At 37.0% G+C, this 26,674-nt stretch overlaps 1 protein-coding gene across 2 annotated transcripts in view; it reads right to left on the reverse strand.

The window, feature by feature from the left end:
* Positions 1-754: 754 nt before the first annotated feature.
* P3H2 (prolyl 3-hydroxylase 2) overlaps positions 755-26,674 on the reverse strand; it is a 138,790-nt gene continuing 112,870 nt past the window's right edge. Inside the window, exons 4-15 of one of the 2 annotated variants that reach the window (XM_036218505.1) lie at positions 25,973-26,104; positions 24,567-24,709; positions 24,134-24,223; positions 22,448-22,488; positions 20,791-20,885; positions 14,357-14,484; positions 13,709-13,804; positions 13,002-13,152; positions 12,020-12,137; positions 10,912-10,987; positions 6,569-6,709; positions 755-2,192 (exon numbers count right to left, since the gene is read on the reverse strand). In XM_036218505.1, the coding sequence (XP_036074398.1) occupies positions 2,100-2,192; positions 6,569-6,709; positions 10,912-10,987; positions 12,020-12,137; positions 13,002-13,152; positions 13,709-13,804; positions 14,357-14,484; positions 20,791-20,885; positions 22,448-22,488; positions 24,134-24,223; positions 24,567-24,709; positions 25,973-26,104 (1,304 nt within the window). In that variant the 3' untranslated portion in view covers positions 755-2,099. The remainder of the gene's footprint in view (positions 2,193-6,568; positions 6,710-10,911; positions 10,988-12,019; positions 12,138-13,001; positions 13,153-13,708; positions 13,805-14,356; positions 14,485-20,790; positions 20,886-22,447; positions 22,489-24,133; positions 24,224-24,566; positions 24,710-25,972; positions 26,105-26,674) is intronic. The other variant, XM_016136324.2, reaches the window with a different exon arrangement.

A 26,674-nucleotide genomic window follows, 5' to 3' on the forward strand; every position in this document is an offset into this window, starting at 1 on the left:
CACAGGGTATGGATCTATCATGTGGACGTTTATTGAGGCCTTCACCTACTTTCTGTGGGGTCGAATGTCAGAATCAGTGAAGCCTCTGCCTCTCCCTGAGTACCCACAGCACCCAGGAAGTGAAAACTATAAGGAGGCAAAGACTGGTTTTTTTTGTTCATGCCTTGTTGCCAGAAAACAGACATTAGATCCTGCCCAGATCTTCCTATCAGCAAATCTGAGTGCCTGCGAACACTTCTCAATGAGACAGCAAACAAATAGCGATTTACTTTTTCAAAGCTCAGGAACTTTTAGCCCTGGAATCGGTTTAAAGTTTTAAAATCACATGTACATATAATGAACCTATTCACAATTCTCAAAATGTTAGTAGAAATAAATTTGGTTATATTTGTGAATATTTCCAAAATCAGTGTTGTCTTTTGTTTGTTTTTTTTGTTGTTGTTGTTGCTTTGTTTTGTATTTAAAGCAAGAAGGAGGGCTTTTGGAAACAAATACAACCAATTATGTTATTTACAGAGAAGAAAACTGAAGCCCAGAAAGGGAAAGAAAGCATCCCCAGGCCACACAGCAGGGCATATTTGATCAGGCTGAGATTATAATCAAACACTCTTTCCACTCACCCATGATGAAAATGCAATAGAAGATTGGGGGAAAAACAGCACATAAATTACTATGACTCATTTTTTTTTTTTTCAGTCTCAGAGGATAAATTTTCTTACCACTAACCAAGATAATAAACGGCAGAAGGTAAATGTGATTTTCAGAAAATGTCTTTATTTGCTGCTTTTCTGAAGGGCTACTACCCCACCACTGCCCATCACAGAGGCAGGTAGGTGATCTCCCACCAGCTCATGTAACAGGCTCCCCTAGGCCAGAACAACAAACCCAGGTCCACCTTGAACGATGTCCTTGCAACATCTCCCTTAGAATTGCTGCCAAGGACCAGAAGTTGTCTGAATGAACACCACTGCTTGCTGGCTATTTCTATTTCTTCAAAAGCAGTGTTCCCACCTTTTTGCTTTGGCCCTCAAGCACCTGCCAGCAAAACTAATCATGGCCCAACGTGGCCCTGGGGTTGTCCCCAAAGCTCCCTGGCACCACAAAATCATTATCTAAAGATAAACCAAAATTCTGGGAGAAGAAAAACAAATGCCAGATATTGAAATAGGGCTCCCTTTATTAAACAAATCAGATGCAAGAACAAGTCTGCACCCTGGACAGCAGCAAGGAGGAGGGGCCACCAAAAACTATGCAGATGAAGACTGGAATCAATCAGAAATCCATATTTCTTACTTAAGAACAAAATGCCCCTCTCACCAGTGGACCCCACTAAGGCTACATGGCAATCGTGCCCAGATTCAGGTAAGATTCAAGTCACTGGGGTGAAGAGACATTTTATTTCAAACCCCTTAAAAAGGTTATTAAAGATACAACTCATAGGGTATCCTTTCTGTAGCATCGTGGAGGGTGAATTGAAGCTTCCAGTGTAAGTTTATTCTCTGGTGAAAATACCAGAGTCAAAAACTCCACCAAGGCCCCGGAAAGGCTGGGTCCCTCCACCTCATGCAGTACTCATCAGAGTGGTTCCTTCTCAGGGCCTGGGGACCCATGGGGCAGTGGTATGTGAGGCAGTGCAGACCCCACCACCGCCAGGGAGTCCCAGGCTCAAGCTCGTGGCCATCAGCACTGTGAGAGGATGTGGCTAAAAGTCTCAGAGGCAGAAAGGCCTTCTGAAACCAAATCACAAGCTAACTTTAAGACCAGAGCATGCACGAAAGCTGTAGTTTCAACAAGAATGAAATTATTCTTTCTGTTTGAGCTTTTGGAGCTATAGCAAATGAAGTGTGTGTGTGTGTGTGTGTGTGTGTGTGTGTGTGTGTGGTGGGAAGGGGGAGGCTGTGCTTTGAGAGGTGAACTGATGAAAAACCAAGACAGACGGATAGATAGACTGAGGCAAAGCAAACATCCTTGGGAACAGAAGGGAGATCAGAGGACCCATATTAACCTGTTAATTTATACCATGGCTCTGTACAAAAATAAAAAGGTTCTCATAAGATTTACAACTTAAATAAATATCTGATAGAACATTCTCTCTCATTTTAAAGCTCATCCTTTGGGTTGATATTCAGTTCATGTTTCCCTCGCTGTTCTTGATCCAGGATTGCGATCACTTCATCGGCCTGTATTCGCTCCTGCAAAAAAGACAATTTACACATTTTTGTTACAAGCATAATAATCAGCCCCAGTGGAAGATGCTTCCCAAACACTTCCAGGCATCCATCTGTACATGGAATGGATGCTAAACCCAGTTAAGGATTGAACCTCATCTGCATCCCGACACTGGTGCCTTTTCCTGACTTCCTTGTGTCCTAAGCAATTACTCTCCGAGATCTCTCTCTTGTCAATAAGTCTTATACATTCAACCGCTTACCACCCTTTTTATGTTGAGGTGCGATAGACATTTCCGACTCAGTCCTGCGATTTCATGTTCAAGGTGAATTCACCATTTTCTTCCCCACAGATCAACACTGTTCCTCTTCATCAATCCCCTCTCTCAGGGAAGCTCGCCACTGTTCACTCATTTGCCCTAAAAGCCTGACCACAGTTTCTTGGACCTGATAAATTACTTAGTACTCTCATTTCTACCTCCTGTTTCTGCCCTTTTCTCTTCAGTACAAATTACTGTTGTCTTAGTTTAGGTGAGGATTTCTCAACTTTGCACTACTGACATTCTGGACCAGATAATTCTTTGCTGTGAGGGTTGTCTTGTGCATTGTACAATGTTTAGCAGCATCCCTGGCCTCTACCTACTACAGGTAGCCAGTAAATCAGCCGCCCAAGCTGTGACAACCAAAAATGTCTCTGGACATTGTCAAATGTACCTTAGGAGGCAAAATTTCTCCCATTCGGAAACCACAGGTTTAGGATCTCATCATCTCTTAACTCAATTGCTACAGCAGCTTCCAAATTGATGTTTCACACCCCACTCCCACATACTTCTAATGGAGCTCCTGCACTTAAAATCAAGACTATGTTACTTTTCTGCTCACTGCTCACAACTCTTGCATGTGTTGCAATTGCTTGAAGTTCCAGGTCCAGTCTTCTTGGTGTGTTTGTAAGGAGCTGTCTAATTTAAACCATTCTCTCTTTCAGCTCATCTGTCTTCTCCTCTCGCCTCACCTTACACTCCAACTTCCTAATTTACTTCAGGGTCTCTGGATATAGCAATCTCAGAATTCTCTAGTCCTAGTCCAGGCTAAATGCGTCTCTGAGTGCTTCCAACATATCCTATGTTTTCTCTTATCCCCCACGTCGATCCACCAGCAGGCCCAGTGTGTCTGCTTCCAAATGCTATCTCGAACCTTCCATATTTTTTCACCTTCTCTATAACTACTCTAGTCTATGCCATGATAGCTGAAGGAATCTTTTGTATCCTGTAACTCCCTGGGATTGGGGGAGGTGGAGTGAGTACATGGCTGACCCACATTTAGAATACAATTAATATTTCTTGGCCAGCTTATTGAGTCTGGCCTCTGCTTTATCTGCAGCCTCCTTGCAAACCGCTCTTCATCTTGCTTACCATGTTCTGGTCACTCTGGCTTTCTTTGTTTCTTGACCACTCCAAGCTCCTGCTTGTCTCTGGGCCTAGAATACTCTTCCCAAGGCTTTTATCACAGTCAATTTCTTCTTACAACCCAGGTGGCAACTCGCATGTCACTCCTCGGGAGAGCGCTCAGTTTGCCACCCCTGCCCCCTTACTTTCTCATTAGTTACCTTGTTCCCTTTTCCACACATCATTTCTCACTATCTGAAAATCTCTCAATTACTTATTCTTTTACTTATGTGTCATCTGTCTTTTTCCACTAGAAGGTAAGCTCCATGAAAGCAGGAATCTGGTGGGGTGTTTTTTTTTTTTTTTTTTTTTTTTTTTTTTTTTTTTTTTTGTCACTGTGATATTTCCAGTGCCCAGAAAAGCTACTGACATTTGGCAGATCCTCCATTCTCTTTGATGAATAAATGTAAAAGTGAATGAAGAGGTCTCTGTCTAAAATGACTCTCACACAAATGGTGCTCATCCATTGAGGCTCATGTCAAATACCATCTTCTCAATAAAGTCTTTCCCGATTTCTTCTTCATATCCCCTAAGCCCCATGCATTTATTTGCCTCTAATACTTCTTCCCAAAGTTTGCCTTGTGTTTTAATTATGTGGGGGCCCTGTGCTATCTCTCCACTTTTGACTTTGAGCTCCTGGAAAATAGGGCTTATATCTTACCTAGTTTGTATCCCCTATAGGTAGTCCCTAACACAATGCCCGGCACAGTAAGTTATAAAAATAACTATTTTACGATTTGAAAACAAAGCCTCTTTCATTTGAGAGCTTGTAATTGAAAATGATGTTGACATAAAGGCAACTAAAAGGACCAAATATACTAAATAACAGAAAACTAAATTATTGTCACAATGTCTGTGTAAAATGCCTGAGTACTACTTTATGAATATGGAGAGAACAACCTGCTGATTCAAAAATTGAGGTACACACAGAACTTTCAGATCTGATTACTTTGAGACACTGTTGCAATTGCATCTCTCCCAAAAGGAAAGAAGTTCAAGAGCCAAAACTATACATAAAGGAACTGAAGCTCCTGCTATTGGGCATCCTTAAGAGTTTATAATGCTAAATACTTCTTGAAAATTGAATGACTTTAAAATAATTGATAACAGACATGGAAGTCACCAGCTCTGATGATTTATGCATAGATGGACTTTGCTCAGGTATTCAATCTAAGAAGAGGTGACTAATTCAGGGACTCTCAAACTTTGCTGCACATTAGAATCATCTGGGGAACTTTTAAAATTTCCGGTACCCAGAATCCCACATCAATTAAACCAGAATTTCTGAGCTTGGGAGCCTGATGTTAGTAGTTGATAAAGTTTCTCCAGGTGATTCTAGTGTGAATCAAAGTCTGGGAATCAGCGTCACAGGTTAAATTTTCTAGTAGCTTAAGAAGCTTTGGTCATTCTCTTCTGTGGCCACTAGATGTCACTACTGCCCAGAGACTGCAGACGTTTCCTAATGCCCTTCAGAGGAGGGGATCAGCACTGACGTTTTCTAGTTAGTTAGGAAGGAGCAAAGAGAACTTTTTCCATGATAGCTAATTTTGATAGAAAATATCTTGGAAGAGAGGGCTGGGATACTGAATAATAAAACAGATTAACCGTCCATTCTTTTCTCTTTCTATATCTGGCTATCATCTTCTCTTTTAGGAATGAGCCCATATAAATCCTCCTACAGAACTTATATTTCTGTCTTCTCACCGTCTACTTTTTTTGTCAACCTCTCCAAGCTCCTCTCAGTCAGGGACAATGTTTTATTCACCCTCATACCCGCAGGGCCTGCCTAGCAGTTTCCCAGGCACATAGTGGATCCTCTGTAAACATCTATTAAATATGTGAAAGAAGGCTTAGATAATGTGGCCTGAAATCTCTGTGAGTTAAGTTTTATGGCAACAAGTATATGAGAAGGCAGAAATAATTATAAACTGTTTCTGACTGAATTGGATTCGATTTAGGGATCGAAAGAAGAAAATTGGATGGAATGCCATTTTAAAGACTAGGCTTTCATAGCTCCAACACTTGGGGCTGGAGGAGACTCTGAAGTTCTCCAGTTGAGCCCTCACTATGAAGTTTCCATTTCAATCTCAGCATCAGACACCCAGCAGCTGCTGAGGCTTCGATTGAAGCTATCCAGTGAGGAGAAACTCACTACTTCCAAAGCAGACAATTCCACCAAACAGTGATGATGATTTGAAAGTTATTCCTTATACTGAGTCCAAATTTTCCTTGCAGGGACTTCGACCCATTCATTGATCTTAATTCATTCCTCTGCAGCTTTGCAGATAGAGACTATAACCTCTGCCCAAGGGCATCCAGGACAAGCTCATAGCCCCTTATCCAGGCTAAGTGTCCTTGGCTCCTTCCAATACATAAGAACAATATTTTAATATTTAAGATTGAATTTAATAATAACAAATAATAATAAACTTTGAGGTTCCCTCGCCCTCTTCTACATATGTTTCATAAATTATTCCATGCTCTTTTTAATGATTTGTTGAGAAAACGTCAGTCTTCTTGCTGACCTGCAGAAAGTAGTTCCTCTCTCTCTCCTGATGCTACAATTTCTTAATAAGGCTCAAGACTAATTAGGGACTATTGGATATCACTGATATATCAAATTCCATAAACATTCACTTATTAGAACCCACCTGATTAAGAACTGCCTTCATAGTCCCTCTTCTTTCCCTCAAACTCACACTACAAACATTAGATGCATAATTGCTAGGTAATGGATCTGAACAGGAGAATTTGTTCTTGCTTAGAAAACAGAGCCAGTGTTAGAAACAAGAGAGGAAGGATTCTGTAAAAGCTGCAAAAGTTTGTTTGTTTGCTTCTTTTCCATGGATTCTAAAGTTCCTGAAGAGATCAACATGAAGAACTTTTCAGACACTAAGTTTATGAAGCAGGTCCATGGGGCATCTAATTGGCTTTCCAGGTGGGTCAGAAACTCACCAGTTCTCTATAAAGTGGGTCCAAAGTAAACCACAGAGCCACAGCACACCTTTGACCTTTGGTGACTGCCTTTACCCCATGTGGATTCTCTCCTCCGGATGAGAAGCTGATCATACGCCCACACTTCGGTTTTATGGAGGCCTGAGAAAGAAAGTGAAAATTAGACTCTCGATTCCTATGTCATAAACGTTCCTACGACACCCCCCCCCCATCCTTCTATGGGATTATTTGGGTCAAGTAATCAAAAATAATGGAATCCTGAGGTTGAAGAAGATGTAGATTATTTCAATCTCCTCATCTGTAAAACAAAGAAAAAGTCAACATAATATCTAATTCAGAAAATAAAATTATTCAGGTAAAACGGCTGGCATAGTCCACGGCACATAGCAATTGCTCAACACGTGCTATGTTGATAGCCAAAAAAACTCCATGAAGCAAAAGCTCTCTCTTTTAATTCACTTCTCAAATGTTAGCACTAGGACAGCATCTGGCATAAGGTAGATGTACATTTAATATTTGTGGAATGACAAAAACAAATCAAGGGGACACTTAAGTGCTGGTAAATTCTTAATATTGATCTAGGTAGTGGTTCCATGGATGCGCCTTTTCTAATTCCTTCATTGTACATTTAGAGTTCATATACTTTTCACAATACAAAGATTAAAGAAGTCAAGTCTAATCTCAAATGATAACTGAATTCCCGTTACAATATTCTCGCTCAGTGGTCCTCAGCCACTGCTTTAACACCGCCAGTCATGAAAACACACTACCTCTTGGGGTGACCCATTCACAGCCCCTAGGGCTCTGAAAGGACTGACACAGTCCTTCCAAGCTTGTGCATCACGCAGGTGGAACTATCCAGTAACATTTAGAAGGGAGAAGGAAAAGAGAAATTGCCGGTGGCCCCGAGCCAGATTTTTAGGCCAAACGAGCAAACTCTCCAAACTGAGCAAGCTTAAAAGCAACACTATATTAGAGTCCTTGCTTCCATGTTTAAAGAAGTGTCTGACATAAGTAGAATTCATCTTTCTTTCTTGAGAAGCACAGAAACTTTACTCATTACATAGGAGAGCTTAGAAAAGTAAAGGCAAATGAAGTGGTACCAAACATTCTAGTTGATAAGATGGCCCCATTATAACCAGGCCCCATTCTGAATTGACTTGATGCATGCCATTTAGAAGAATTTGGGGGAATAAAATGGGAAGGCTAAGTTTTTCCACTGCCAGTTTCAGGAGGACTATTTGGAAAATTCCCTGAAGTCCCTGACTGCTACCCAACATTCCCAGATGTGTCACCCACACGTGGAAAGTTGAAGGTAGAGGGAAGAGTCAAAAAGTCTGAGACCCAGGGGATCTGTTTGTGTGTGTGTATGTGTGTGTGTGTGTGTGTGCGCACGCGTGTGTGCTCGTGCATGCTTAAAGGAAGAGCAGGGAAAAACAGTTTTGATTAGTCTTCTATTCATAATAATCAAGGAGTGATTTGTCTTTGCCAGAGAGCTGCTTTTCTTAAGCAGCTTTACCAAGGTGACTTTTCTGATGTAAATCTAGAGAGTTCAGTAGTTACTGGTGTCCTCGGTATTAGTCTGATTTCATTTTTCTGAAGATGGAAATTGTTGTACATGTCCACATAGAAACAGCAAAACAAATAACGCCAGACACATACAACATAGGATAGAGAAGACTTCATGTACACATTGCTTTAGGGTCTCATTTCAAGTTTTCTGCCTGTTCATTCCCTGATGCTGGTCAGAATCGACCACAGGTGTTTGCTGCTGCTTCTCTGTGATTACCGAATCTTGGCAACAACACCTCATAATACTAAAGAAAAGGCATGGGGACGATTTAACACTCTCTCTCTAATGGAATTGGAAGAATGAAAACATTTTTACACATGAAGCACTTTGGAAAAGTTTAGCAAAAGAAGCTATCTGCCTGAAGCAGTTGGAATTGATTATAAGTGTGTGGGCTCACAAAAGTCTCTAGGACTAATCTTATCAAAGAGAGAGTGTCACCTGTTATATATCAGGTACATGGAGGAATAAACAAGCTCCACTGTTGACACTGTTTCTATAGGAAAATATGTTCTAAAGTGTAGATAAATGACTGTAAACATACTTTAGGAACACGGATCCATAGTGAATTTCATTTTTCATGAAGCAAATGGAACTCATTAAATTTTATCTTTTTGAAACTGGCAGAGAAACCAAAATGCTTAAATACCCATGTTCCACAAATAAATGCTGCTGTTGAAATAATCCATGTATCTTCCAAGTATGATAAAAGAAAATTCCTTTTACTTTCCATCTAACAGATGATTACATGTTGGAGAAGACTCTGTGTCAGACCTGTTTTGAATAAATGTAAACCTTCAGCCGCCATTGTTAATTATACAATTTGCAGATTTTTTTTTTAATAAAGGACTTAGAAGACTTTATCTCCTTGTGTAGCCTCAAATTAGGTTATATCTCACTTCACTTGTCCCTCCAGAGTAAAAAAAAGGAAAAGTTGAAAAGGAAAACGATTTCTCTTTGTCATTGGGACTGGTTACCTAAGAATTTTGATTACAAAATGCCCTAAGAACTCTATCATATGCATTAATACGAAGTAGAACTAATTTGAGAAGATAAATCTCCCAACTCAGAGCTTTTGAATGAAAACATTGTTTTAATGAATTTTACTTTTTCAAGGGGAAATTGGATTCAGTAATTCTAAAAATAGTTACACTTTTCTCTTAAAAGATAGCTCTATTAAAGGAGAGCATTGTCTGCTTTCACATCTTTAAAAAGAAGAATTTCAGTTAACTTGCATTAATCAGTTAATGAATTACTGACTCACACATAGTATTCCAAGGATTACTTTCAAGTACTGAGCATTTCCAAATTTGGCCACAAGATGGACTAGAAGCAAAGAAATCTTTTCAACCACCTGTCTGCTTTTTCTGTCCAACTGTGTGAGATGCCTTTTTGAATCTCAGTGTTAGCAAAACTCAGAAATCAAATCTTTTCTGCTCAGAGGCTCTTCAGAAAATGAGAATTTTGTATAGGAATGTTAAACTCAAACCTGGACCATCAAACTTGATTTAATTTCCCAGATCATGAAGCATCAAAATACTCCCATGTTAACATGTAAGCTTTTTTTTTTCTTTTCTTTTTCTGTTTTTTTAAAAGTATAGGACATCATGGCTTTTAAAATATACATTATTGTATTAAAGTGTATGAAATGTTATTTCTTAGTTAAAATAATGTTTCTGGTGATTTTTAACCAGAATCCCTGTAGGTTTCCCCTCTAAATTCAGTAACATACAGTTTTTGAGTATCATCTGTTATACTCCAGTGATATGTCATGAATGGTAAATGGCTGTTTCACTGTTAAGAAAAAGCTGCAAAATATGAGGTAAAATCCATAAAACTAAGGAAAAAATGTTGAAATGACTTATATAATACGAAATCCTTAAAGTTTGTTACATGCATGCCCCAACTATTTAGATTTTGTATGAAGGGTAGAGATATTCATAATCTATTTACAATTTAATTTTCTCCTCAATTAGCAAAACTGTTTTTCTACCATGGAGTATGCTCTTGGGCTTTAAGACCAAAAGATATTGGCCATGTGGTCTATAAGCGTTTGTTAGGGTGACTTTCCAAATACATCGGTTTACTTAGGAAGATGGTGGTTGAATTTAACTTTTGATATTTACCTATGAAGGTATCTTTAGAATCTCATTCAAAGCATGTCTTGTGAACACACAAAAACACACAGATATGCATATATGAATGTGTACAAATCAATTTGCAGGTATGGATTTACTTTCAGTCACAATCACACACACTCACACATTCACACATATATACACATACAAACACATATGCATGCATATAAATATGATAATTTGGTAACTAGGGGTCTAAAGGCCAACACTCAGTCCAAGCATCTGCAATAGTAGGTTCCTTGAAAGCAAGTCTGTAGAATCATTCAACTTGTCCTAGGCTTGGGTGACTTACGAATTGGTACTTTTATGTTCCCATCAAATTACTTGACAAAGAATTAAAAGATCAAGGTTCTGGTTCCAAGTCTAATTTAACTAGCTACATGATAATGAACAGATCTTTAATACCTCTATTCTTTAATTTTCCCATCTGTAAAAAGAACTGGAAACTTTTTACTGATGGTTTTTATTGATGGTTGCATTTCTAAAATTTTATGATGTATACATTTACTGGGCCTCTTTCTACCTCTTGAATTCTCGAGATTAGAAATATTTGAAATCCAACAATCTGAGTCCTTTAAAAAATGGCAAGATGGAGATAAAATGTTAAATAAATTTGCAAGAATAGATTTACTTACAGTCACAGTCTTGGCATCCATCTCAGTGAATATGAATTCTCCTCCTTCAAAATCGTCATTCATATATAGGAGAGCACTACAAGAAGAAAGGACAAAACAACTGGACTATTATATCCTTACAACATTACCACAGAATACTGAAGACTGGTGATAAACTGACGAGCCCGATTAGTAAGTTTCTTTGAATTAGACATAGAAATAATTGACCCTCCTAATCCTTAAGAGTAAGATAAGATGTATTTTGGGCCATAAATAAATAAATAAATAATTACCTCTGAAGTATTTATTTATTTCACTTACATTAAATTTTTAATTAGAGTTCAAAGTTCATCTCATATTTCACTTCCTTAAGAAAAAATCTAACTCGATTTAATCCAGCCCTTTTAAACCTGCTCACACTACTTACAACTCTCTTCTTCTCTTTTACACTAGTAACTCTAAAGAATCTATTTTTCCCTAACTAGCTGGAGAGCTCCAATGGTGTAGCCTAGCCCTGCAGATAGGGAGGGCATTCAACAAATATTACTGTGTAGAGCACATAGTAGTACTAATTTACACACTGTTATATACATAGTGACTACAACTCCTGACTTTTGTCTTTACATACTAAAATATCTTTCAATAAGAAAACATTTTTTTCTCCTGATTTCCAGTTTCTTATTTATCAAATGTAGACATAGATAAGAGATGTGATGAGATTCCTATACATGTTGAGATGCATCTCCCTGTGTTGGCTGGCTGTGGTAACAAGGGATATGTTTTAGTGAAAGTGAAGTGATCATTAAAAAAGATTATATATATATATATATATATATATATATATATATATATATATATATGCATACACATACATGTTTGTGTATATATAGATATTTATATATACACACTTTTATATTAAAACAAAACATGATTGGATTTTTCAAGATAAAAATATGAGATGATAAAAGTCACTTTCTAGTTGTGGCAGCTGTTTCAAAAGATTATTTGAGAATGTCTGCTTTGTAGAGATGAATGCGATGACAAGCAAAACAGATCAGCTTTCCAATTTCCATGGGTTTTTGATAACTGTTGGGCAAAAGCTTGGTTTTGAAGTAGGTGCTGGCTGTACCTATAGTCCCGGAATGTGTAAGCAGGAGGCTCCTTCCAGCACTCGTTGGCCTCTGGATCCAGTAGACAGTTGTCAGCATGGATGGGATGACTGAGGTCGTTTCTTCTATCCTGTTGACCTGTCAGAAAAGGGAAGAGGGATAAATGAAAGCAGGAGTGCAGTGACCTCCAACAGCAAAACTGACAATCTGACTCTCTTCTCTCATTGCTGGTGCCTCTTGCAAATCCGAACAGACAGAAATCAGAGCAGAACAGATGAAAGAACACTGGGTGAGCGGTCAAGACACTCTGGCCCTGCTTTGATATGAACCTGACATAAAACTGCACAAGGCACACCTGCCACTTCAGCTATGAAAGTTATCTGACATAAATAGACATACAGGCATCCCATGCATTTCCTGGGTTGTACTTCATGTGGAACAGTAATAGGAGGAGGATGAAATGAAAATGTAAAAAAAAAAAAAAAAATGATTCAGCTGAAACTTCCCAAGTGTAAAAGTCTCATCCTATGACATTATCTCTCCCCTCTTACTCAGGAGGGTGTAGAAGAGATCTAGAGAAGAAACAATGACAGCAGGGAGTGAGGGGGGCTCTGACTTTTTAAAAACCATTTCTTTCAACAATCCCTTCATCTTCTATGCTTCCACTCAATATTTGTGGACATAATAGGAGACTATAATTTCTAGGTTCCTGGTTCCCTGAAAAGTAAAACCCTAGAGCAGAAAAGCATTTTTTTTCTGTGTAACTTAAGAAAGTAGGAGAAATGAATGCAAAAGAAAAAACAGGAAGAGTGCTGGTCTGCTGGTATTTTAGGGGACCAAAAAGGAGAAAAAGAAGGAAGAAAAAAAAATAGTAAGCTTCTTTTGTTTTAGAAACTTAGAACTCATTTTCTCCATTAGTCTGACATGTAACAGAGCTCTGTTTCACATTGTTTTCTTTCCCATCTCACTGTAGGTAGAAGGGAACAGACTCTGGAATCTCACCGGTTAGGGCTGTTCGGCAGACCATGTGTGTATAGGAAAAATACAGGGTTGAGTTCAGCATGAAATAGGATTCTACAATCTTTCGAGCCTTCTCACTGATGTCATAAAACAGACGGGCACTCTTCAGTGGGACTCGGCCTTCATAACCAAACTGAAGAAAAAGAACAGAAGATACCACTGAGTTGATTCGAGGGCTTGAGAAAAACAGATACTAGATATCAAGTAAGTCAATATAAAATGGAATTGTCACCGCTGTGCTGGCTAGTGGGAATACTACTAGGTGCTTGTGGATTTTGGTTAGGCAATAGGAACACTGAAACAAGCCCTTGCTCGTCATAGAGGGAACATGAAAAACTAATCATTATTCTCTCATAATACTCTCCTTATTTCTCTCTAAAAACACTTCTTGCAGTATAGAATAATTACTTGTTTGAGTATGTTTTCATCATTGGACCATGAGCTCCTTGAGAACAGGGAGGGGCTGTGTATTATCTGTCAAATGCGAATTTCGGAAACATTGAATTTGGTAAATTGATGACTGAATGGAGAAATGAAAGAAGGATTAAAAGCAATGTAGGTCCCAATTCATACTTGCTTCCTTTAACTGTCCTGAAAAGACTATATTCTAAGTTCTCTTTCCTGTGTCTGCCACTCATAGACAGTCCTAGATTGACACTTGGGAATCCAAACCCAAAAGAAGATTTTACTTTGAGTGCTTTCAGGACAGTTGCACCTTCGAACTTTTCATTGGGTGTATGGGGTGAAGTTTTTCCTCTGTATCCATCACCAACGAGCATGATTCCCTGGAAGCAAAACATAAGAAGATACTTTCTTAACGATGACTATGAATTTATCAGGTTTCCCTTTCTGCCTTGACTGTCAGGAAGCTAAGTCAATACTCAGAACCATTCCCATTTTGTTTCAGGGCACTGGTGTTATTAATCCTTCCAATCAAAAGAGATATATTTATTTAACCTTCATGCTACATTTTTGTTATAAAATACCACCACTTTTTATAGAAATAGGTAGAAAATAAATGATTAATATATTAGTTAATTACTGATTAAAATAAAGGGGTTTCCTTGTGACCTTTTGTGGCAGGTGGGGCACGTGCTGGATGGTTGTCATCCTAGGAATTAAGCCACTAACTATTCCACATCCACTAGCTAGATCCACTAGCTAGGTCTAACTAAAGTCCTCCCGACCCAAAGGCCATGAAAGTGCCTCCAAAATCAATGTCCTTCTCCTGAAGAAAGTGACATTTCAGGCCTAGTTTTCCAGCTTTGTGCAAGACCAGAACCAAAGCACTTCCAGGTGAGCACCGGCAGGTCCCCGCCCTCTCTGGGTGTCCTCACACTCGCCACACCGTGCAGCTCGCGACACTGCTCTTCTGACAGGACGTTATCCAGGAGAACCCGCTGCGTCCCGTTTAGCTGCTCCGAGTTATAGACGAACGTGATGTTCTCATAGAGGAGAGGGCCACCTGAAGGGACAGAGCACAGTTTTCTCTGTGACCTCTGTCCCCAAGGGGAAAATCACAGCTTTCAATGTGCAATTCTGACAAGTCAGTTTCCTCATAATATTTAGGAATTTAGAGATAAATTCAGAAGCTTGATAAACACAATACAGATTTAGGAAAAAGGCAGATGTCTGATGACCAGGTTTCTCCAAAATGTCATGATAACGTATACAGTTGTAGAGTATCTTGGGTTTGGTCAACTATCTTTTCATTTTATTCCAGTGAAGATCCTGCAAAGGAGACTGGGCAGCTCATAGGATTCTCTGAGTAGGCTTTGCAGAATTCTCTCGGCAGTTGGACCCATCCTTCTCCACAGCTGTTGGTTCCTACTTCTTATAACACCCCCAGGCACGACATACACACCTCAGTTTCATGGGTATGTATGTAGAGCAATGCCTTCACCAGGAAACACAGGTAGTAAATGCAGCCTCAGGACAGTCATGTCCAAGTTACCCAGCTCCTTCCTAGTCTTCTTTCCACAACCCATGGACTCTACATGGTCTTGCTTTTGGAACACTTAGTCTTCTCTGCTCTCTGGGCAAATCTTTATACCATGTTTTCTGCACAAAAGGGTTTCCTGTAGACACCTGCTCTCTCCCTGGATAGAGTCTACAACTTTATGAAATTAGCCCCACACAGGCTCTTCAGAGAATGATGCTTTGGGGACATATTTTAGGTGGTGAAAGAACCTCATCTAGACCTGATGAGGTTCTTTCCTCACAAAAAGTAGGATTAAAGGACAAAACATTTAATGGAGAGAAAATCATCAAATGTAACAGAGGGTAACCATCTTGAACCCAAAAAGTGAACAGAAAAGAAAAACTTTTTCTTTTTTTTTTTTTTTTCAGTTTCAAGTATATAGTATATTGGTTAGACATTTAGATACTTTATAAAATAATCCCTCTGATTGCTCTTTCCGTCTTCTGGCTGTTCACCTAGCCACTACATTAATGCTGACTGCATTCCCAATGCCATGTTCCCCGTCCTCGTGACTATCATCACTACTAATTTGTACTTCTTTAACCCTTCACCTCATTCTTCCAGTCCTGCAACCTCCCTCCCCTCCGGTTGTCCCCAGATTGTCCTCTATATCTGTGAATCTGTTTTGATTAGTTTGTTCTTTTTGTTTCATAGATTTCACATATAAGTGAAATCATATGGTATTTATCTTTTTCTGACTTATTTCACTAAGCATAATAACCTCTAGGTGCATCCACATCATTGTTAATGGTGGGATTTCATTTTTGTTTACTGGCTGAGTAATATTCCATTGTATATATGAACCATAATTTCTTTATCCAATTGTCTGTTGATGGCATTTTTACACACCAATGATGAACTTTCAGAAAGAGAAATTAAGAAAACAATCCATGTACAATTGCATCAAAAACAATAAAATACCTGGAAATCAAATTAACCAATGAGGTAAAAGACCTGTTCTCAGAAAAGCACTGGTCTTTTTACTCTTTATAATACTCCCAAAGGGTCTGACATGAGCCTGTCAATAATAACTGTACGAACACACTAAAACGTATCAGTCGATATGACATGTGTCAGTTGATATGATTTTACTTCGATATTGGCAATTATAATAGAAATACAGTATTTATTTTTATGGTTTCATATGTCTATAGTGCCAAAATCAATTTATGAAATTAAATAAAAACAAGATCATAAAACCAACTAAATTAAAATTAACAATATTAATGAAATGGTTAACATTATTTTGCGGAAACTAAAAAACTACCTTCCACACGAATACTCTACTAACTGATGTGGCCCAGGTTCTTTAAGTCAGCATTCCTTATAGCACTTTGGGTGTGAAATGACTAATTTATTCTATTATAAATTTTCTCTGTTGAAACTACAACAAAATCTTAGTGTACCATAATGAATTTTGGCCTTCACCTGGTCCTCATACATTATTTATAAGTTCCTCCTACTTGATTTCTTATTAGTCTTCAACTGTTGAAATATTATTAACTGGTGCCAATGTGATGGTAACTAACCATACCTCCTGAGGTAGGAAGTTTCATGGGAATATTTGGTTATAAGGTGATCATTCAGATGACCCACTAGTTATCCCTCTTAATATTTTAAAAATTGCAATGAAATTTATAAATGCAGAATTTCTTGGATTCCAAGAATATACCCACAAGTTCCCAGTTTCAATCTTTTGGATGAACAGGAAAAAACATTTTTTTTTTCTACAATTCAGTGTTTCTCAAACTTGTTCTACAGAAAATTTTTTTTATTAAAAAATTTTCTTGATCAAATGTGTTTGGGAAGTAGTAGGTTAAACAAACATTAAGAGGCTTCTTAGGACTTTTACCATGTGAACAGACATATGAATATCCTAAGTATCAATGTAGCAAATAGCAGTTCTCCCTCTTAACTGAGCATAATATCCTCTCTCCTTTTCTTTCCTCCTTCCTGTGGCAGAGATACTCTAAGATGGACCCTAATTATCATTGCCTCCTGATAGTCATAGGTTTGTACAATTTGCTCCCTTTGAGTGTGGGCAGTGCCTAGATCTTGCTTCTAAACCAATAGAATATAGAAAAGGTGATGGCATGTTACTTCTGTGACTGCATTACAATAAGACTGCAACTTTGTCTTGTTAGCAGATTCAGTCTATTGCCTTCTCTGCATTGTTTGATTCAGCAAGTGGCTGTGTTGGAGAGGCTCACATGGCAAGGAACTGAGATCATTCTCTATCCAACAACCAACAAGAAACGGGACTACAATCTAATAAGCTTTTAGGAACTGAATTCTGTCATCTGAACTTGTAAGAAGATAGTTTCTCAATCGAGCCTTAGAAGAGACCCCATCCCTGATCAACAACTTAATGGAAACCTTGTGAACGATCCTGGAGCAATGGACCCAGCTAAGCGATCCCCAGACCCCTGACCCACAGAAACTGTGCAAGAGTAAAAATGTATGTTATTGTAAGCTGCTCTATTAGTGCTTTTTTCACAGCAATAATAATACAAAACAGCAACTTTTGTTCCCCATAGTAGGACCTATTAACATAAAAAACAGTTTGCTTGGGAAAGGTTGATCTAATCTATATAGTAAATTAAGATTCATAGCCAAACGTGGCAGTCCCTCCAATATTTGGAAAAGTCAATTGTTTATTACACTCCCATTTAGAAACATAAAAATTGATTTTACTTCAATAAGAAAGACAAGATACTCAGAGGTTCACTGAAAAGCAGTTTCTAATATAAAACTCAAATAGAAATGAAAGACAGACTAAGAGTTTATTGAACTAGGTTACTTTGTACTTTGCCATGTTTTTCTCATTTTCTATATTGAGAGTATATTACTTTAAATATAGTTTATTTTTAAAATATGATTTTAAAAGTTACTAAAACTAAACCAGTAAGAAAAATGGCTACTGTTCTTAAGCTCTATAGAAGTATTTGCTATTATTATGATGATGGTTATTATATTAGTAAAATATGCCTAATAGATTGTGCTAAGTTCTGAGACATTTGAATAAGCATAATGGAGTATATTAAAAAGATATTGACAATTCCCCCAATCATGACATAAATAACATACAAAGATCAGGTGAAGGAGCAGAATGCTAATGGAGTCTTAAATACCTAAACTCTAATAGTTCAGGTAGAATCTGTACTAGAAATCCGCCTTTTATGTAGCTAACAAAATCACCACCGAGCATAGAATTTTGTATAGAGGTTTCCCACACATACATTTAACAGAAACAACCAACTACCCGCCCTCCTCACACACACATACAAAAAAAAAAAAGAAAAGAAAAAAAAGGAAAAATAAATCTCGTCATTCTAAAATGCAAGTCAGTCAGCCTACGAATGACTAGTAGCACACCAGACAGAGAGAAAAATGTTAAAATAAAAATAAAAATGCAGTCCAATGTGTTGTGGTTCCTGGGGCCTGATTTGATGGCTTCAGCCAACTATTAACCACAGCCAAAGAGATTTAGTTAAACAACTTAATTCTTCTCTCATTCATAAAGTATGTGCCTGGCTTTGACTCTCCAGTTGCAATAAAGAGGGATCATCTTGGAAAACACTCCTTTGTGCTCATTGCCTGTGGCTCACAGCAGGAAAAATTATTTTACCATAAGTATCACAATGTCATAAAGACATGATGTGGGTATTCTAAGAAGCCATTATATGAGCACAGCCCTTTAAAGTTTACATAAGACTCTTCACATTCACCCTCTCCAAAAGTTGCTGTCCTTGTTTTATAGGTGGGGGGTCATACAGATGAGACACTGAGTCTCTAGTTATCTATTACTGCAGAGCACATCAGACTAAGACAACCTGGGAAATCTGGCCTCCGGATCTCACATTCAAAGTTATTTCTACTATATACCCCATTGACTCCGAGATTATTATTGAGCAGGACCTTTGGAAAACTACTGGTTGAAAGAATGGGTGAGTGACAGATGTTTTTAGGAAGCTGACATGCATATTCCACAGACTGGAGTCACCCTGAGCCACTCCCATCTTAATGCTTGGGAACTGTCCAATATGAATATGACTAACTATTGTTATGTAATCAGAGTGGATGACAGTATTTTTGTGGAAAATGAGAAAAGCTGACATGCATTCTACTCTATGAGGCACGTATCCTTTCTTGTCTTCCTGACATCACTTGCAGCCAGACGAAGATAAGAAAGTATTTTCTGGTTGGAAACTTTGCTTCTCTGTCTACCACTGTTCTTAATTTAGACACTATTTAAATCTCTAGTGACTGTACAGAAGGCTTTCCAGAAGATTTCCAGAGAATATCCTAATATCCATTAGCCCATTCAACTAAGCAAATTCTGCAAAAATGATAGAATTTGGTAACTCAGTTATAATTTTCTCTATCCTGTGACGTCTTCTGTTCTATTCTTTCCGTTAGTCTTCTTTCTCAGTTACTGAACATCAGATTCCCTGGTAGCCAGGAAAAAAAAAATGCCTCGAAATTTGGCAACTGTCCTGGAGTTTCCTAAACCTTTACAGCAAAGTGCTGGCTTATTTTCCTGTACTTCCTGGGTGATTTCTCAGCTTAAAAAGCAACATGAACTCTGGCTGACCATGCAGCTCTCTGGCACTTGCAAAAGAGCTTGGGCTCTGTGGCTACAAGCTGAGGTCCAGGTCAGATTAGATGAGCATATTATCCTGTTTACTACCTCAAACTGACTTGGAAACTAAGGAAGGAAAGGGCTGGGAAATGTGAGAGCTGTGGAGAGCCAATAGTTTTCAAATCAGCTAGAGGAATGTGCTGACAAGCTTCTCGTTGGGAAAAGGAGTACTGTATTTCTCAATGCAAGTTTTTGAAAACTTCTTATCTTACAATTAATCAATAGGGGACATTTTAGACATTTAAACACTTCTCTGTTTCATAATTAGGTAAAGAAGAGAAAATGGATTTGGGTTCAAAAGCTTGGGCTTCAATGCCTGCTCAACCTATTATGAGCTGTGAGACTTTGGACAAATCACTAAGTCTCTGTAAATCTCATTTTTCTTGCCTGTGAAGTGGGGACACTTTTCTTACATGAGATGCTGCCGGTATTAAAATGAATTGTGTGTAAATTTACTTGAAAAATTATAAAACATAGAAATGATAATCATTAAGGATTACTTCTGCAATCAGTACTACTATTGTAATTAATGCATTATTATAACAATGTTTGGCTTTATTTAAAAACTGTTTTAGCAACTCTCCACCTATGTCTCCATTAATTTTGATTTACATAAATAGGCATAAAATATTCTGTTCTCTCTAACTCTGTGCCTTTGTTCCATTTGTTTTATCCATTAGAATGGCTCCCTCTATACCTCTGTCAATTCAACCTAAATACTACTTATCTTTCATAGCCCTGCTCAGGTATATGTGCCTCAATCATTTTAGATTAACTAATCTAATATCCCATGTGACCTGTCTCTTCAAGTTCCTCTGATATGAAGTCCATTCTACACAACCTAGCACACACTCACTTTGTCACAGAAATAAGCCATGTGACCTCTCTAGTCAACCGAGGATGACAGCGATCATACAGTCTCTGTCTGGCTCACAGGATTCCTGTGGGAAACAGATGAGGGAGTGAATTGGGAAACCCTTCTGTGGGAACCAAAGGTAGATATGCAAATCTGAGACATTCTTGTTTTTTAAGACTTGCTTTCAAAACTTTATGAACTGTAGTAGCTTAGTCCTTATATGTGTAAAAACTGGTCAAATCTCATCCTCTCCTTCCCTGCCTTCTAAGAGTCAAAGTGCACAGATACTTACCCTCTCTTAGGTCTCGGTCTATCTTGGGTGATGATTTTTTCCCCACTGACAATCCATGAACTTCTACCCCCTCTGTGCTTACTCCTGAGGGGACACTGTTCATTAAAAAAAAAAAAAAAAGTTGAAATAGCAAGTTCCCATTGAACAAAGATGTTCAAAGGCAAAGAATACCTTATCCAGATACTTTATGACTCCATATTGTTTATTTTTGTTGAATACAAATCTTCCTGTTTTTCAAGATCAAGCTAAATGTCACTGTCTCCATTTCTCTATTTCTTCAATGAGTGTGCTCTATTTCACTTCTCTAAATCTTCTTAGCAAACTTTATTACAGTGAATTGTATCCATAACTTATCCTCCTTCAGAGCAGACTGTGAGTCCCAACAGACCAGGAAAAAACTATCATGTGGATCTTTACAATTCTCAGAGTGCTCTATTATGTCTTCGACATAGATAGTGTTCATCACAAAACAATGGCTGAATTGAAATAAATCATGTCCTAGTGTAATAGTCTTTGACTATTCCATGAAAGAGGACACAAGTTTGTGTCAAACTTTGCAAATAAACATGATAGTATGATGTTCTTTCAATACACACAGATTGAACAAATCTAAATGTGCATATGCATTCTTGAATCTCTTTCAATAATTCTAGGCCACTCCAAGATTGAGTCCTTGAAGTCTAGTGAAATACCACAAGATTTTGAATAACAAAATCTGGATCTGCCAGTCTGCCAAGTGTGAGACCCTCAGAGAGTCTTTTGCCTTCTTGGGGCCTGTTTTTAAATTTGAAAATGAACAGGCTGGTTCACGTGATCTGAGGCATTTAACTCCTACATTCTATGATTCCTTGACCTGCTCATAACATGCAAATTGACTTTTGATTTCTATCGTTTCAAAAAAATGAGTTATCTTCATTTCTGATTGAGTTACTGACACCTAATATTTTAGCTTGCAGTAAAACTTTTTGAGCTTCTTGCTTTCAAATAAATGTAGCAAGGGAATTCAGCATTAACAGGAAAATATTATAGTTTTTTCTACTAATGAATCAAAAACAGCATTCAATTTTCTCTGTTTTAGAACCACAGAATGTTTAGTCTTCAGAGATCACCTGATCTAACTCCTTAACTCGAAGGAAAACACAAAACCCAAAGAGGAAAATAAATTATTCGAGGTTACATAGAAGTGACAGAAACAGCTGTGACCAGGATGCAGAGCTTCTAATTCCCAGTTTGGTACTCTTTTAATTATATCCTGTTGCCTATTCGTAGACTAAGTCCTTATAATAGGTATGACCCTAAGTATTTCTTCTCATTAAAAACCAACAGTTGACATACAATATTATATTAGTTTCAGGCATACAACACAGTAATTAGACTTTTATATAACTTATGAAGTGATCACCTCAATAAGTCTAGTACCTGTCTGACACCATACATGGTTATTACAGTATTACTGATTATAGTCCCTATGTTGTACTTTACATTCCTGTGACTTTTTATAATTGGCAATTTTTACATCTTAATACCTTCCCCTTTTTCATCAATCTTCACAATCCCCTTCCTTTCTGGCAACCATAATTGAAAAAGATTTTTTTAATTTTTATACCTTTGAAAAATTTTTCTATATAAACATTGGATTTGTGAATGGAAAACTCACCGATTCTCATCCTGTCGTCCTCCATATCGGATCCAATAATTCTGTTTTAAATTAAAAAAAAAAAAAACATCAGTAGTTTTGTCACTAAAACATCACTTACAGAAATAAAATGCTCAAACTCTCAAAAGACCTAAAGTTTTAGGAAAGTTACCTATTATATAAAGACAAAATATACTTTGTTATTTTAAAAAACAAATAAAGAGAAGGAAGGCTAGGTAATGTAATTTGGACAAAGACATAAATATTGCACAAGTAGATTTTTTAAAAAATGGCATAGAATTATCCTGGGCAGACATTCTTTTGTCCAAGAATGTGATTTAGAATTTAGTGGCAGGAAGAGATTTAAAAGATCATTCAGTCTAACTCCTCTATGTTTTATGAATAAAACAAACAAAAAGGTCCAGCTTGATTAACCATCACTACAAGATAATAAAGTGAATAAATGATATTTTCTGGGGTTACCTGGGATAACCCAGTTTTGAAAGAAATCATAAGTAGGACCAGATAAAACTATTATGTTACATTAGAATTGGTATATTAAAATTATACTAATTTTTAAAATGTGCCAATAAAACACAACATAACTAAGACAAAAATGAAAAATCTGTTATAAATAGGATATTTTACAAATGGTGCTTTTTATAAATAAATGACATGTAAATTACAAAAGGAATATATATAGTAACCAACAGATAGATGCAAAAAAGTTACTTTTGGATCATTCATATTCAAGAAAAAATTAATAATATGTGAAAATTTTACTTTTCCAACCATCAAAGAATATAAATTGAAGCAACATGATGTACCATTTTGTAGATAATATATGATTACTATAAATAATTTTAAAATTGTCTCTCATTGCTAAGGTGTTTGTAGTAAACCGATACTTTTATGCATTGCTAAGAGCAGTAAAGGTGTTAGAAAACTTAGAAAAGCAATTTCAAGAACTTTAAAACTTCTCATATTCTTTGATGGCAAAGTAATCCCACTCCTGGGAATTTGTTCAAATTATATATTTCAATAGAGAGGAAAATGCTTAATGCATTAAGGATTACACAAATCAAACGAATTAAATGTTCAGCATTAGGAGAAGAGTATTTATTGTACATCAACTCTATATATTAGCTAAAAATAACTTTAAAAGCTATAAAAATATTGAAATTGCATATGATTTCTTAAATAAAAATCAAAACAGAAATCTATCTATACTATAGTACTGGTTCTGCCAAAAGTATGTCTTCATATGAAGAATATGAAAAGGCAATATGAACAAGTGAAGAAAAGTCAGCATGTTAGGTAGTACAATTGTGATTGAGTTTGTTGGTTTTGAAGTCTCTTCGATGTTTAAAAAAGTTTAAGAGAAATGTTTAAAGGAAAATACAAAATGTTGCGTGCAGAATTTAGGAAATAAAACAAACCTGAGGCAAATACATCATGTACAAAATACTTTTATCCAAATATACTAGCTTTTGACTTTGTTTCTCACTATTATGGGAATCTATTAAAGTCTTTTAAAGTTTATCACATATATTGAGTAAGTAACCTCTTCCATCTCCCCAGTTTTTGTTAACTTATAGCAGGGGATTAGAACTTTCAACAAATGAGGCTAGAAAATAAAACCATAAATAAAAAGTCCATTGAATGGTTCTTTCAAAAAAACATTTCCTCTTTCCTCTTTGCTCTTACTGGTTCAGTGTATGAAAATCCCAGACCCTCTGCAGCTGATTTTATTAGTTCTGATTCCAGTTTATGACGCTTCATAAACATTGTCAAATCCTAGAAGAAAAAAAAAGAAAATTTATATTTAAATAACAGTTAAAAGATATGATAAATGTTCAAGTGGAAGTAGTTTTCATTAGACAGTGACAAATAAGCAAAAAAAACATATTCAGAGCTGCAAAAAATGACTCCATCTCAAGAGACTGTTTTAAGCTCGCACATATGAGAAAAATATGCTTTGGGCATCACTAATTAAAGTTTGAAAGAAGTGAGTTTTAGAACCTTTACTGAACTGTTAGATATATTCAAAAGCAGTGTTATTTTTTTTTTTTTTTTTACCAAGTCTCCCCAGAGCATCTAAGCAGAATGTAGAAATTCTTCTAAGAGAAATTGGTCTCACCTCTCTGGCCTCAATGGATCCTGGGTCAGTGCTGTCGTCCAACAGACTCTCATAGTAATCCACATTATCTAGGACATCCTCATCATCCGGATGGAGCAGAAGATATGCCTTGGCACACTCCAAGGCTTTCACATATTCACCAACTGAAAGATGGAAGAGTCAGCCTAAGTCTGTCTAAAATAATTTTAAGGGGTACTTCAACATGTCTATGAGCGGTCAGTGTTAAACAACAATAAGAGGGAAGATAAGGTGAGGCAGAGTAATCAGAAACAGCGGCAGATAAAAGAAGACACAATTTCAAGTATTACAAAGGTACTACTTTTGGTTTGCTTTGGTGCTAGATGTTTTGCATAAATTATCAAAAGTTTCCACTTTTTGAAGGTGTTTGTAAACTTATATTTTTTAATACAGGTAAATAGAGTAGCATTCTGATTTTTGTATACAGTTTGACAACATTTAAGACTAATTTCAGCAATCCAAATTATATTTACTGCTTTTAAACATGAGAAAAGATGCTCGACCTTTTTCTCTCTCTTTCTTTATAAGATAAATGGAAATAAAAACTGTCGAGATATCAATTTTCACTTGAGACTCTGGGGGATATATGAAAATTTGATAATGAATTCTGTTGATGAGCAATGAAAAGTGTACTGCATATGGAGAAAAACTAGTAATATCTATGGAAATTATAAATGAATAAATCATTTGATGTAGTAATTGTACTTCTAGATTTTTATCTTATATTTATGTGCAAATGTGACATGACATGTAAAATGTCACTCATTTGATTGTTGATTATCATAGCAAAAGATTATAAACAACACTATGCTCATCAGTAAGAAGTCACATGAATAAATTATAGTACAATGGTATGCAGATATAAAGAAAAATTAATGAGGAAGATCTCTATATACAGAAATAATTAGATCAAACCATACAAAATTGCCAAAATTTACCTAAACAAATGGTAATTTCATAGGTCCAACCTACTAAAAAAAAAAATCTGATATATATTTTTAAGTGAAGAAAACAATGTAGAGAACGGTGCAAATAATATGCTATTTTCTTTGTACGAGAGAGAGAGAGAGAGAGTGTTGTTTCGATTTAAAATTTTTGGAGAAATAAATAAGACACTGGTGTTGTGGGGCATGAAATTGTGTTGTGGAGAAAATAAAGAGAGGGAAGCTTTTATGAGCTTTATTACCTTTTAAAATTAAGTTAGAAAAATTAAATTTAAAAAATCATAAAATGTCAGCCTAGGTATAATTTTCAGGGTATTTTCACAGCATTTGCCCACTCTGCTCTTTTTGTCCTGAGCTGCAGTGATATGAGATGAGAGAGAAATTCTGTAATGATGAGCAAGATTATCTCTTCTCAAAGGTCTTCACAGATAACCCACGCTTTACCTCGATAGTAGGCAAACTGTAGGTAGTCAAAATGCAGGGGAAGAAAATTCTCAATTGGTGAGAGGCGGCCAGGGCGGGTGGCAAGTTCCCTCACACATTCATGCTGACAAACCAGCACCTGCATGTAGTGATCTGGAAGACAAGAGCAGACAAGTGGGTCCCTCCTATCTGCTGAATGTCCAAACTTCAAAGTCAGAGCCACAGTTACACTGGGCATTTCTCACCTCGCCACACTCTGAGAATGATATCATTATTATTCTCACTTCATAATCAGAAATCCTTTTCACAAAGAAAGTTAAGTGACTTGCCAAGGTCTCTTAATCCGTGATCACTAGAGTACTTAATGGTAGATTCCAAATCTTCGGACTCCCGGTCTTTTCTCTGTACTGTGCTCTTCCCTTCCAGATATCCTATTTTCTACATCCTCCCACTCTCAAACAGCTGAGCAGCTGACTTCCATATATTTAACAACTTCAGGGCCTTCTTTTGGATATTAAGATAGCCCTAAGCATCCCAAAGTCAGGATCAGAAGGCCAGATCCTGGTTATGTCAGAACCAGTTGCGAGGAAGGAACTGCCCTTTAGGTGAGGAGCTCATTGCAGAGAAGTAAAGAGAGAATGCTCCTTCGGCTTAACATTTTCAAGCAACTTTTCCAAATAAGGAAATAAAAATATTCCTTTGAACCTATTGATTAGAGGCTAG

The sequence above is a fragment of the Rousettus aegyptiacus genome, unplaced genomic scaffold (genome assembly GCF_014176215.1).
Source record: "Rousettus aegyptiacus isolate mRouAeg1 unplaced genomic scaffold, mRouAeg1.p scaffold_m13_p_4, whole genome shotgun sequence".
Classification (NCBI taxonomy): Eukaryota; Metazoa; Chordata; class Mammalia; order Chiroptera; family Pteropodidae; genus Rousettus; species Rousettus aegyptiacus.